The sequence below is a fragment of the Crocodylus porosus genome, unplaced genomic scaffold (genome assembly GCF_001723895.1).
Source record: "Crocodylus porosus isolate Cpor-Errol unplaced genomic scaffold, CroPor_comp1, whole genome shotgun sequence".
In the NCBI taxonomy this organism is placed as follows: domain Eukaryota; kingdom Metazoa; phylum Chordata; order Crocodylia; family Crocodylidae; genus Crocodylus; species Crocodylus porosus.
In genome coordinates, this window is record NW_017728921.1 from 23,455,817 (window position 1) to 23,469,176 (window position 13,360).

At 44.5% G+C, this 13,360-nt stretch overlaps 1 protein-coding gene and 1 long non-coding RNA gene across 2 annotated transcripts in view; one reads left to right on the plus strand and one right to left on the minus strand.

Moving 5' to 3' along the window:
- Positions 1-11,837, plus strand: part of SF3A1 (splicing factor 3a subunit 1) — a 21,940-nt gene extending 10,103 nt beyond the window's left edge. Inside the window, exons 6-16 of the mRNA XM_019539273.1 lie at positions 314-464; positions 1,013-1,206; positions 4,465-4,582; positions 4,700-4,885; positions 5,284-5,405; positions 5,553-5,795; positions 6,579-6,786; positions 7,500-7,651; positions 9,223-9,324; positions 9,439-9,510; positions 11,197-11,837. Of these exons, the coding sequence (XP_019394818.1) occupies positions 314-464; positions 1,013-1,206; positions 4,465-4,582; positions 4,700-4,885; positions 5,284-5,405; positions 5,553-5,795; positions 6,579-6,786; positions 7,500-7,651; positions 9,223-9,324; positions 9,439-9,510; positions 11,197-11,298 (1,650 nt within the window). The 3' untranslated portion in view covers positions 11,299-11,837. The remainder of the gene's footprint in view (positions 1-313; positions 465-1,012; positions 1,207-4,464; positions 4,583-4,699; positions 4,886-5,283; positions 5,406-5,552; positions 5,796-6,578; positions 6,787-7,499; positions 7,652-9,222; positions 9,325-9,438; positions 9,511-11,196) is intronic.
- Positions 11,838-13,131: 1,294 nt separating this feature from the next.
- LOC109312918 overlaps positions 13,132-13,360 on the minus strand; it is a 9,338-nt gene continuing 9,109 nt past the window's right edge. The window contains exon 3 of the long non-coding RNA XR_002101934.1: positions 13,132-13,258. This is a non-coding gene — a long non-coding RNA (uncharacterized LOC109312918). The remainder of the gene's footprint in view (positions 13,259-13,360) is intronic.

The following is a 13,360-nucleotide window of genomic DNA, read 5'->3' on the forward strand; positions in this document are numbered from 1 at the left end:
CTCCCTCGTCCAGGTGATAGGTCACCTGGTCATAGAAGGAAATGAGATTGGTCAAACAAGACCTACCCGCAACAAACCTGTGCTGGCTATCCCTTAGCCCCTTTGATTTCAGTTTTTTTTAAACATGGAAAATTAGAACTCCCCCTGTCCCTTTTACTCACCAGGACACAGGTCTGGCTGTGGCTGATACTGGTAGGGATGGAGAGGAGCATATGAAAGTGTCCTTGGTTTGGGGGTTCCTAGTGTGTTCTGTCTTTATGTTGTGACACACTTTCCACTTCCATGACTTGGTTCCCTATGTCCACTTGTGCAGGTATATTACAGAGTAGAGTGGGCCAAGTTCCAGGAGCGAGAGAGGAAGAAGGAGGAGGAGGAGAAAGAAAAGGAGCGTGTAGCCTATGCCCAGATTGATTGGCATGACTTCGTAGTGGTGGAAACAGTAGACTTCCAGCCCAATGAACAAGGTATGAAAGATAAGTGACAATTCCTTCAGGAATCTGGCTCTCCATCTGTTTAGTGGGGATTACACTTACCTTTTGAGCATTACAGTAAAATGCTTAATTGAAATTTTTCCTTTACTGTGTAGAGTAGAAGCAAGTATGTATCTTAAGATGAGTCAAAAGGCTTTTTACAGGTAAAAGTTGGGGTCCTTTTTCTTGCATAGTTAATGATGTCACCAGTGCTCTCACAAGAAAAGTCATTTTGTTTTTATTTAGGAGCTTATATTGTTGTCAGTTGTTCCAATGAAAACAAATATCCCTGAACTCAGGGGCTTCATTAATGCCACGTAGTGATTGTTACGGATATGTTCACTTTAAACCTGCTATCATATCTTTATGTTCATTGTTTTTATCAGTCCTGTTCTCTGTCTTTTCCTTTTTAAATACTTTTGGGAATAGTTTCTTTAGGGAACAGGTTAGCATCTGTATCTGCATATTGAACAATTAATAAGTGATAAAGAATCCTCCTCAGTGGTGATTATGTTGTGTATGTGTTTTTAACCACTTTGCAGGGAACTTCCCCCCTCCCACTACTCCAGAGGAACTTGGTGCACGCATCCTGATCCAAGAGCGCTATGAAAAATTTGGTGAAAGTGAAGAAGTGGAAATGGAAGTGGAGTCAGATGAAGAAGATGAAAAGCAGGAAAAGACAGATGAGACTCCAGCCCAACTAGACCAAGATACACAAGTGCAGGATATGGATGAGGTAACTAGCTAGTGTGAATGATCACAATTACTTTAATTTTATAGAATTTGATTGTGGTTCATGGGTACTTTAAGCTGTCAACAAATAGAATCCCTCAGTCATAGGCAACGTGTAAGGGGGCACAGTGGGGCATGTGATCCCCCCTCCCCCCCCTCCAAGATTGGCGACCATCTGCTTCTGTGGGCAGTTGCTGCTCCCCCCTTTGCTGCAAACACAGCTGTAGGTGGTTCCTGCTTGCCGCCCTCCGCCAACATGGCTGCCTGGAGGCGGTCCCCGCTTACCTCCACCATGTCCCCACTGTCAACACTGCTGCCGCCTGCGAGCAGTCACTGTGGCATCCAGGGGCATGCATCGTTCATGCCCTCAGTGCCTAAATCGGTGGTTCTCAACCTTTTTCTGCGCCCCGCTGCTGGGAGTGGAATATGGTGGCACCGAGGCAGGGAAGCTCCTGGCATGTGGCATAGCTCATCCTTTCATCCTTTCTGTGCAGCACTGCTGGTATTGCCCCCACAACCCCCATTTGGGTTGAGAGCTGCTGGCTTAGATTTTAAATGAGCTGTTTTCCACAGGTCAGAATTAAATCTTGATCTTATCTGTTTTCTTGACTACCCTCTTACACTGAATAAGTGAGGAGGTCTCCATAGTAATACAATTTCTGTGAGAATTTCAAGAATGAATGCTATCATTTGAATGATAACAGGTTTCTGGTCTGTTTGTTATGCAGGCATGGTGAGTGTGTTTCTCAATCTTTTTTTTTTTTTTTGGCTCAAGGCACTTCTCAGAAAATGCAGCTCTAAGTTTTTACTCTTTTATACTATGAAAAAACAATGCAGCAATTTTTCTGTTGCATAGAATGCACACCACGACAGGTCAGAGGTTTTTTGTTGTTGTTTTTTAACTAAGGATTCTTATGTGAACTTGTTGAGTTTATCCTGTGAATTGCATTTTCATACCAAAAAGTGCTAACATTCCATGGCGTGCCTTACCACCTCTAAAAGGATCTTTAGTCATCCTAGGGTGCTGTAACATCCCGGTTGTTGATCACTGTTATAGGCCCACCAGAAAAACTACAAGCCCCCTCAGTGTTTGGAGGGAAGACAGTAATTCCCTAACTGTGTTTAATCCTTGGCATAAAATATGAAAAAACAGGAATGGGAGTGCAGGTTAAAAACTAGGATTCCCAGGGGGAACATTGAGCAGGGAACACGGGTTAGTGTTCCCTGCCCCTCAAATTTAGCATCTAAGAATGCTGTGGATGCTGCCCAGTGAAACTGTCCAGATAAGTGCAAAGTTGGATGAAAGAAAAACAGCCCCACAGTCACCTGAGTTCCCCTCCACTAGCACCTCCTTCCTGGTTTCATAGATGGAGAACCTGGCAAGGATGGGATTCAATAAAAGGTCCCAGGACTTGGTGGGACTACATACGGGTGTGCATACAATAAAAAGTGTAGGGCAGAGGTGGGCAGTTATTTTGGGTGGAGGGTCACTTACCAAGGTTTGGCGAGCTGTCGAGGGCTGCACAGGTAGCCCTTTAAGAAGTGCCCTGCCCCCTGGTCATCATATTGTGATTGGAAGTCCCGCCCCCTGACCTCTGCTACCGAAAGTCCCTCCCCTTGCCCCTGGAAATGCTCCTTTTAGCAAGGTGTTTGCTATCTTGGACCCATAAAAATACCAAATTATATTCTAAAATGTGAACACTTAAACCTTTTCATTAATTTGATATCAAAATATTTTTGTCTTGGTTTACATGTGTTTGTATAGTGTACACAGAGGCTTGATTGTATATAATGCCTTAAAATGAAGTCTTAATCTGTGGGGGGTATAGGCTTGGTGGGGGAGGGTGTGGGTGCATCTGGGGGTGGATATGTGTGTGGGTATGGGGGGAGGGAGCATGTGGTGTGCAGGTGGGCATGGGGTTTGGTGGGGTTTAGGGTGGCTGGGGTGTGTGTGGGTGTGGGGGCACTGTGTGTATGGCAGTGCAAGGGTAGGTGGGGTGCATGTGTATGGTAAGGTGTGTGTCAGACTTGCCCTACACCCCCCCCCCATCCTTCCCTACACACATTCCCCGTCCCTCCCTACACACACATACCTCCACACACACACCCCCCACACAGTCCCTCCCTGCACACACACAGTTCTTCCCTATACACATATGCACACGCAGACACACATACGCAGTCCCTCCCTGCATGCAGACCCGCACCAACGTACGGGTGCGGGCCCCTACTTCCTGGTCCAACGATGCAACGGGAGCCAGGTGGTGCTGGGGTAGGAAGGCAGGGAAATGGCTGGGGGTGGGGCAGGGCTGGGCTGCTCTGTCCTGCTGCCAGCTTCCCCTGGGTTCTGCTGCCCCTGTCTCCTGTTGTGTTTGACAGGCAGCCAGAAGCAGATAAGTATTTTCTAAACTTTTAGAGCCCCCGCAGGTGGGATAGAATGGCTTGAACCATTTTTCCCACCCCTGGTATAGGGTAAAATGGATTTCAGGTTTCTCTTGGGCTTCACCTGACAAAGCGGGCAGGTGTCTCTTGGGCTTTGTCCAACAAAACAGGTAATTTTGACACTTCCAGAAACCAGCGTTCCCTCTGAGCTGTGTGGCGTGCGTAGCTGTGCGCGGCCACACACCACACAGCTTAGAGGGAACGCTGCCAGAAACACTTCAGATATTAGGTGTTACCAGGCTGCTAACAAGGAGCAAGGACAGTGGTTAAATGTAGTCCTCTGATGCCAGAGCTGGAGATCAGAGCTGCCATAATTTAGCAAAGTGTGGAGTGCTAGATTCCTTTGGGCAATAATCAAACTCCCTGCTCCCCTTGCTAACTGAAAGCAACACCAAGGCTCACTTCACCTTTGAGTTATCACTAAAATCCCTGAAGATGCATAGGGGTCACTGCTTAGTTGCAGGTTGTAATTTATTACTGATGCGGTTTCCATTTATGTGTATGACATTGGGTCCCATTACACACCCAGTATTGTAAGATACTTCCAGTGGCCTTAGGTGAAGTAACTATATCAACACATGAAAAATAAGGAAAGGAGGTATGTAAACAGAGAAACCTCTTCATTTCTGTAATGTCCGTATTCCACAAAGCTGTCCCAAACAAGTTGTCTAGGGTCAGAAGCATTACTGGTAGCATGATCTCAGTTTGTTTGGTGCACAGGAAATTCTATAGAACAAAACAGTGCTATTGCTCTATAGTCTGTGTTGGAGGATATTTGATCACTGAAGCTGATAATTTTATGCGTCTCTTCTAACTTAAGGGCTCAGATGATGAAGACGAGAGTCAAAAAGTTCCACCTCCTCCAGAAACTCCAATGCCACCACCTCTTCCCCCCACTCCTGATCAAGTCATTGTGCGGAAAGACTATGATCCAAAAGGTAAACCAGAGCAATGACAGTGAACGGCTTCCTTAGTCACAGAACAGTCAAACAAACAATTGTTACTAAAATGTGTAAAGGGGTGATATACTTAACACTATGGTTTTCTTCTTCTAGCTTCCAAGCCTTTACCACCTGCACCAGCCCCAGATGAGTATCTTGTTTCCCCCATCACTGGAGAGAAAATTCCTGCCAGTAAAATGCAGGAACACATGCGAATTGGGCTTCTGGATCCTCGCTGGTTGGAGCAGAGGGATCGGTCTATTCGTGAAAAGCAGAGTGACGATGAGGTTTATGCCCCAGGTCAGCTTGGGGCCTCTTGCAGATCTCCATTTTTTTCATTTAAAACCCAGTTCCTGCCTTGTCTCATTAATTAACTAGCCATTATAAGTAGGGACATAATTTTAAAATATTTTTAAATGCCATTCTTTATACTGTGCTAGTTAGCATATGTATTGTGATTATTCTGGAATAGACAGTCATCCAGTGTAGTTAACTTTACAAAAAAAGTTTAATATTATAACGAGCTGTTGCCCAGCCACCACCTACTTTAAATTCAGGCTTTTGCTAGCAGTTTAGCTGGACTCTTCAGCACAAAATGGATTGAAAGGAATTAACAAGGCTAGGTTGTCATCTTGGTTCATCATATGAGAAAATATGCCTTTTAACTCCTTCCTTTCTCTGTTTCTCCCTTTCTGAAGGCTTGGATATTGAAAGTAGCTTGAAACAGCTGGCAGAGCGCCGTACCGATATCTTTGGTGTGGAAGAAACTGCTATTGGTAAAAAGATTGGAGAAGAGGAGATCCAGAAGCCAGAGGAAAAGGTAGAGTGAAAAGCCTACTTTAAATTCTCCTGCTGTTCTGAATTTTCAGCAATGGGAGTCTTCATAGACTTGTTTGTTCCTGCTGTAAAACTGAAAACCTGATTTATCTAACAGTTTGATATATATTCTGTTTTCTTTCTGACCCAGGTGACTTGGGATGGCCACTCTGGCAGCATGGCCCGTACACAGCAGGCTGCTCAGGCCAATATCACCCTGCAAGAGCAGATTGAAGCTATCCATAAGGCCAAGGGGTTGGTGCCAGAAGATGACAGCAAGGAGAAGATCGGACCCAGCAAACCCAATGAAATGCCCCAGCCTCCACCACTGTCATCTGCTTCAAATCCCCCAGTTAATGCTCAACCAATCACTTCTGTGCCCCGCCCTCCCTCAGTAAGCAGTCTTATTTCTAGAGATGCACATTGTTGTGATACTTAAATAGAACTAGGCTTTGTTACAACTGACAGTCATTGTAGGGTGCTGGGTGGAAACAGATGTTGAACAAGTTAAGAGTTTTTTATCTCCCAAATTGGTTTTAAACCATAAAATTAACCATAGAAACAAATTAGAAGATATTAGAAATTGAACATAAATTTAGTATTATCTGGCTATAGAGGTTTTGGAAAGAGATGACCTCAAGCTGAGTAGAGAAGAAATTAACAATGACAGCTCAGAAGGGAAGAAAATGTGACACTGAAGTATCGAGCCAAGAAAAGGCTTTCTGTTGGAAAGGAAGGCACCCTAGATTAAAGGGCAAAACCCATACTTTGAAGTAAAATTAGTCATCTGCATTGGGTGTGAACATTTCTTGGACATCTCATTTTGTTTTCCCCACTGAATTTGTCTTAATTTTATCAGGTTGGCAGGTTGCATGGTTCTGTTAAGAGATTTTCTGTGTCTGTCTGTGTTGCACTGTGGCCCCTGAGTTGCTCCTGGAGTGGAAAGTGTACGAGTTACTACTGATGTCTTTACTGATACTTAAAACCAACTTCCTAGTGAGCTTTGGGTCATGGAACAGGAGTGGCAACTGGAAGTCCACGTATCTCAGTCTCCCGGCTTTTGTTCCTCCAAAGAGATTCTAAATGTATGGGATTTTACAGTTGTCAAGAGCATGAGAGAATGAATTTCTGAGTCTGCAGAGTTGCCTACTGTAATAAAAATCTCTCTTCTTTCTAGATGCCACCTGTCCGTGCCACAGTTGTTTCTGCAGTTCCTGTCATGCCTCGTCCCCCTATGACTTCTGTGGTCCGTTTACCTCCAGGCTCTGTCATAGCTACCCCTATGCCACCGATAATACATACTCCACGCATCAATGTTGTCCCGATGCCACCATCTGCTCCTCCCCTCATGTCCCCTCGCCCACCTCCTATGATAGTACCAACAGGTTAGTGACTTCTAATAATGTACATTAATTACATAGACTGACTTTTGTTTAACATGGCTTTGGGGTTCAACTTTCAACTTTGCTGTCATGTTAAATGTGTGCGAGATTGTTAGCCTTGCCACCTTTCTGGGAAGATGCTTATTTGAATGTCCCAGCTGCTGTCTGCTGGTGACCTGTCTAGGTGAAACTTAAAAATTCTGTGTTTCTTGCATAAAAAGTAGGATAAACCCAAATGTCCTGGATGGCACTTCCTATCTTATTGCCAGTTTGATGTTCAGTACTATAAGATGAGTTGTTGGCAAGTGAATAATGATGGTTTCTGTTTTGTTTTACCAGAAAGTAATACTTCGGTTTGAAAGCCACAGTAGTAAAATCAACTTTGTGCTGTTTGTACATTGAGATTTGTCCTCTTTTTGACAGTGTACACAAGGCTGAGAGCACTTAAATTCCCCTGTGAGCCACAAGAGTATCTTGTGCTGTTTATTGGTTGCCCCTGGACCTCTTCCATACATGTATTCATATGAAGATCTTTAGTGACACCATACATCTGCCTGTTATGATTAGAAGTCCCTTTTTGTCTTTTAATGACCACTGCTGGTCACCTAGCACAGAAACTGAAATAATGTATGCTCAGAGAACAGTCACTGCATATTGAGTGGGTGGGTGTATATGTGTATCAAAACTGGTTTGAAGATAATTCCATCCTTTTTCAGCGTTTGTCCCAGCCCCTCCCGTGGCTCCAGTACCTTCGCCAGCACCAATGCCTCCTCACCCACCACCACCTATGGACGATGAACCTGTGTCAAAGAAACTGAAAACGGAAGACAGCCTGATGCCAGAGGAGGAGTTTCTGCGTAGGAACAAGGTATGACAAAGTCACAGGCTTAGTGGATGAGGAAGAGCAGTGGATGCAGTCTGCCTTGACTTTAGCAAGGCTTTTAATACCATCTCCCATGACGTTCTCATAAGTAAGCAAAGAAAATAATTTTAAATGAAACTGTTTAAGGTGAGTGTTCTGTGAATAGGAATCAAAGGGTTGACTTGAAACTGCGAAGAAGTATCAAGTGGGGTTCCCCCAGGTCTGTTCTGGATCTGATACTGTTTAACAATTTAATGACTGGAAGATGGAATTGAATTCATATTTTAGCATGTTTGCCAATGGCATCATGCTGAATAGGTAGCAGACATATTGGCAATAAGAGTAGGATTCAAAATAACCTTATAGAAATGGTTTGGAGTAAATCAGGTGAAATTTAATAAGGACAAGTATAAATTGCTGCATTTAGGATGGATAGATGCATAGATGTAAATAGGGAAATGACTGGCCAGACTGCAGTACTGTGGAAAGTTGTCCATGTGGTATAGTGAACCTCAAGCTAAATATGACAGTGTGTTAGCAGTGCAGAAAGAAAAGAAAGAAAGCAAGTGGCCTACCTGGTTGTTTTAAATAGGAGCATCACTTGAAAGTCAAGGGAAGTAATCCTTCCTGCCCTCCCTCCCAACAAAGTATTCAGCAGAATTCACAGATTCACTGGAATCTGACAGAGCTGCCCCATGAGCGTTTCTGCTATGGCCTCAAACTTCCAACCTGTGCCTCGGCACCCATGCCATCCCAGCCCCCAAGGGGAAGTGATCCTTCCATTTCATCACTGGTTAGGCCTCACCTGGAGTTTGCCACGTTTTGGGCACCACACTTCAAAACATTATGGTTGAATTGGAAAGAGTCTATTGAAGAGTAACAAAAATTATTAGAGGTCTAGGAAACATGACTTACAAGAGAAGGTTGGAAGAGCTAGAGCTATTTAGTGGAGACGAGAAGACTGTTGGGGGGATTTTATAAGTCTTCAGGTATATGGAGGGTTGTTAGGAGATCAATACTCTTCTCTCTGTCCAAAGGGATCAGGACAAAAAGTATTAGTCTTCACTGGCAATGAGGGTTAAATTTAGGTTGGGTGATACAAAGCCCTCTTTTTCTATGATTTTGCATATTTTGAATAGCATCTAAGTTGTCCAGTTGCTCTTTGTTATAAATCTTCAGGCTTACATATGGAAAGTAGCTGGCATGTGTAACTGACTCATGAGGAGGTAATGCATGTGAATAAATTAGTTTTTTCTTGTCACCATGCCCACATCAATAGGAGTTATTTTAAATCTGTCAGGAAAGAAGAGGGTGTGTGCAACTCTAAAAGACCAAAAGGAGATTGCTTCCCTAAAGTGAAGAGAAGCAGTAGTCAGATAATGATTATTAAGGAAAGGTAAAGGATGTTGAGGAACTTTTACTTGGAGATATGCAAACACAGAGATAGCAAACATGTACTAAACCATATCAGTCTCCTTTAAATGGAAGGACTGTCCACGTTGAGGGTGAATTGGAGGTTAAAGTCTAATTGAATTCCTTCTTGCTGTTTGTTGCTCATTGTGTATGTCTTTTTTTAGGGACCAGTCACAGTCAAAGTTCAGGTTCCCAACATGCAGGACAAGACAGAATGGAAGCTGAATGGCCAAGTGCTGGTGTTCACCCTCCCACTCTCAGATCAGGTAAGTGGTCTTCTAGTCTTAACTCCATTGTGTTGCTGGAAGTAGACAGAAGTTTACCACCCACTGACATGCCCTGTGTGCTGGAGAGTTTGAGCTCTTTTTGCTTGTTTCCAGGTCTCTGTTATAAAGGTTAAGATCCATGAAGCAACAGGTATGCCTGCAGGGAAACAGAAGCTACAATATGAGGTGAGTTTGTTGGCTATGTTAACTCTTCAGTTGGTGCCCTGCTGCTTGCACACCTTTTTTTTTTAAAGTTGCAGTACACTTGGTGAGAGAGAACAGTCTTACTCAGTCTTTTGTTTGTATGCATTTCAATATAGTCTTTAATTATATCATTACATGTTATTTCCATGGAGGGTCATACCTCATTAAGTGCACTTGCTGGTTAGAGCAGAGCCAAGTGCCACGTAGACAGTTCAAGTGTAAATCTACTGAAGCCAGCAGGCTTTCTCTGAAATTATGCTGGTATAACTTAACGAAAGGCTGGTTTGGGACCTCTTTGTTGTCCAAGTGTACTAGTGTCCTTTGCTTATCCAGGCAAACACTCCTTCAGAGCCTTGCCACATTAAGTGTACAATGCAAAGGAATGCACAGAGCATTCATGATCTGTACTCCAGTGACTTCATGCAGGTTGAATTATTGAGTTTTCTTATTTAAAAAACCCACGTAAATCATTTATTTGTCTGTCGAACACCAAAATGTTGAAATGACTTACTTTTTTTCCCCACAGAAAACCTTGGTACTTAAAACCATAGGCCACATCCAGCTGAGCATTGACGTGTGGTATGTGGCACTGCAGACCCATCTGCAGCACCACATACCTCATGAGCAGGCATTCCCCGCCCTGCTGCATTGCAGAATGCGGGGGGGAGGGCGGGCAGGAGGGAGGGGGGATATCTTGGGGTAAAAAAAACCCATGCTGAAACAAAGTGAGTTGGTGCATGTGGCAGTAGCCCATGGCACCCAAAGCTGGAGCCTGACTGGCTGGAGCCATGCTCTGTCTCCTGGCCAGGCTTCCTGCTGTGGCTGCAGCCCCAGAAGCTCCCCAGGAACCCAGGTAAGGCTGCTGAGGCCAGCACAGTTGCTAGCCCCAGCCTTCCCTGCCCCACCCAGGATAATCTGCTAGAACATACGTGGCACAGGTGTTCCCTGGAGGCAAGCAGCAGTGGCACAAGGTGTACCACTGCTAATTGTCCCTGGGGAAATAAACGTCTGTGCTTGTCTAGACGTGCCCATAATGTCCATTCATGCTGTAGAGTTCTTAAAGCTGTTATAACTCTCCCAAGTCCAAATAAACCTTCACCAGAACAGCAAAAGGAACATGTCTTGCTGTCAAATTTTAGCATTTTCTTGAGGCTATAGAGTTGTTTGAAGAGTTTGTTTGATGTTTGGTCATTTGTTTGTTTATAATGGCAAAAGTGTGTTCCTACACGCGCACAATCTAGATATATAAAACAATGAACGTTGCCCTAAAGTGCCCAGAAACTCAGCTCTGGACAGAGCTATGAGGTCTGTTAAACTTCAGCATGAAACAGTTTGACAAAGATTATAAGCATTTGAAAAAAACTTTCTTTGAGTAAACATACTTGGATATCTTCCATTACAGTTGTCATTTGCACTCTGGGTGTAGTAATATAGAAGTGTTGTACATTGTGCCATTGATTATAACGGTATTAAAACCTGGCTTATCATGCTTCTCCACTGCCGGCTCTCTGAGATGCTGAGATTTGTGCTCTGTACATTATGAATCTTCTTGGATTCTTCATGCATTTTGCAGTGAACTGCATGATTGCCCATGTTTAGTGAGTACAAGATCCAGAATGCTAGATTTGGCTTTTGGGGAGTATTAAGACTTTCTGTTGTCTCTTTCAGGGCATCTTCATCAAAGACTCCAACTCTTTGGCTTACTACAACATGACAAGTGGCTCTGTAATTCACTTGGCACTCAAAGAAAGAGGGGGCAGAAAGAAGTAAGAGCCACAGAACTTACAGCTGCCATATGGATGCCCTGCTGTTCTGTGTAAATGAAAAACTAGGATCCTCTGTCTTTGGAGGAAGAATGTGACCAGGTGAAACATCATCAGCCTAGCATGGTTACTAACCCCCAGTTTGGAACTGTAGGCTATATTTGGTCCTTAATTCTATATCCTGTAATCAGAGGGGTTATAAGCCTAGTGAGAGCTGATATTTCCCTGACAAAGCTGTATAGACATTACATACTAAGTCACAATCTCAGCAGCTTTTAGTGTTTGTCATGCAAGCACTTAGTGTATGTGACTGCTGCAGTGCTGTTGTTGGTGTTCACATACCTGTTTCATTCCTTACGGAAGTAGCATTTATTTTGAGGTCTTGTCCAAGTTGCATTTTTTTTTTTAAATCTTCATTTTTCAAAGAATTTTTGATGATACAGGGAGTATTGCCTGCCTGACTAAAATGCTAATCTTTTAATTTAATTTTTGTAACAGACTCAAATTAAGAAATTGGCAAATAAACCTTTTGCTCCCTCTCTGAAATCTGCGCAGAAGTCTCTTGCACTGATTTCTGCTTTGAATCTTCTTCTTCTTTAGTATGAATGACTGTACTTTAGTTTTGATAATGTGATATGGCATTTTTTTTATCCTGCAGTAACTTTTATATTCATCCTGAACAGTTTGGAATGTGTTTTAAAACAAATCACAGTCTTGGTGAGGAAATATTTCAATTGGAACTGTTCAATTTGCACATTTAGATGTTATTTGTAATATAGTAAGACCAACCCAGTTATGCAGTAGTCTAGCTGCAGTTCCATTTAGGGTGCTTATGCTGAAAGTTCTTGGGGTTAAAGATTTATTTCAGTCTTCCTTATACTTTCTGAATGGCAAATCAATTCATTGTGCTTCAAGCAGTCAGCTAATCTTTGGTATCCTTGAGTACGTGAGAAAGTCTTCATTGTTCTGTAATACGTTCTCTGAACTTTTAGTATCATCCAAATTAGAGCTGTCAATTAATCACAGTTAACTTGCATGATTCATGCATTAATCATTGTTCAAGTTAATTTTTTTAACATGTTAATTGCACACATGATTTTGGAGCTGGTGCCTGGGCTCTGCTTCATCACTGTTACTGCCACCTTGAGGCTGCCCCTTGGGGCAGCGTGGCAGTGCAGCATACCACAGGGTAGCCTAGGTGCAGGCTCCAGGCAGCTGCAGCAGTGGGGAGAGGTGCACACAGACATGCAGCTGCAGCTTGCAGGCAGCTGGGAACACAGCTCAGGGCGTGTGGAGCAGCACCCAGCAGGCAGATCAGTGAAGGGGAAGAGGCGTGTGGGGGGGTGCAGATTGAGACCCCCCACAGTGAGAGAGGGGGCGTGGGGCACCGGGGTGAGTCGTGGGACAGAACCATGGGCAGCTTGTCCAGCAGTTCAGGGGGGCTCCCACTGCATGTACCCCAGGGGAGGTATGAGAGGCAAATGCCCCCCCAGATGTGTGCACGGCTTGGAGGCAATGCTGCAGCTATCAGCTGGGGCTCTGTGCCCTGCTGCCTTTGCCCCAGGAGCCACATGATGCCATACTATGTCTTCTGTCACAGAGAAAGCAGGGGACATGGCACAGCCAGCATACAATTCCCAAGGTAGAGGGATGCAGAGCCCCAGCCTCCAGCAGCAGCCTGCCTCCACCGCACACAGATCTGGGGGGCATATGCCCCCCCCCACCCCACCCCCCTGGATTGAGCCACCTGGGCCCTGGGGCTGCATTCACACCAGCCCCTTCCCCTGCCTCTGCCCTTGTTGCCCTTTTCCTCCCCCACACCCCTTTGCCCCCACACAGATTTACCTGCTGGGTGATGTCTGTATGTGTGTGTATCTGTCCCTTACTCCCAAGCCACAGCACCCCTAAGCCCTCACTCCTTACCCACAGTACCTCACATCCTGCCAGGGTATGCAGGAACCCCACTCCTCCCCCGGACACACGCACACAAAAGAGGACTGTTATGGGATGGGGACAGTGATATGCCCAGCCCCGGCCCCTTACTCCCAAGCCACAGCACCCCCCCTCCC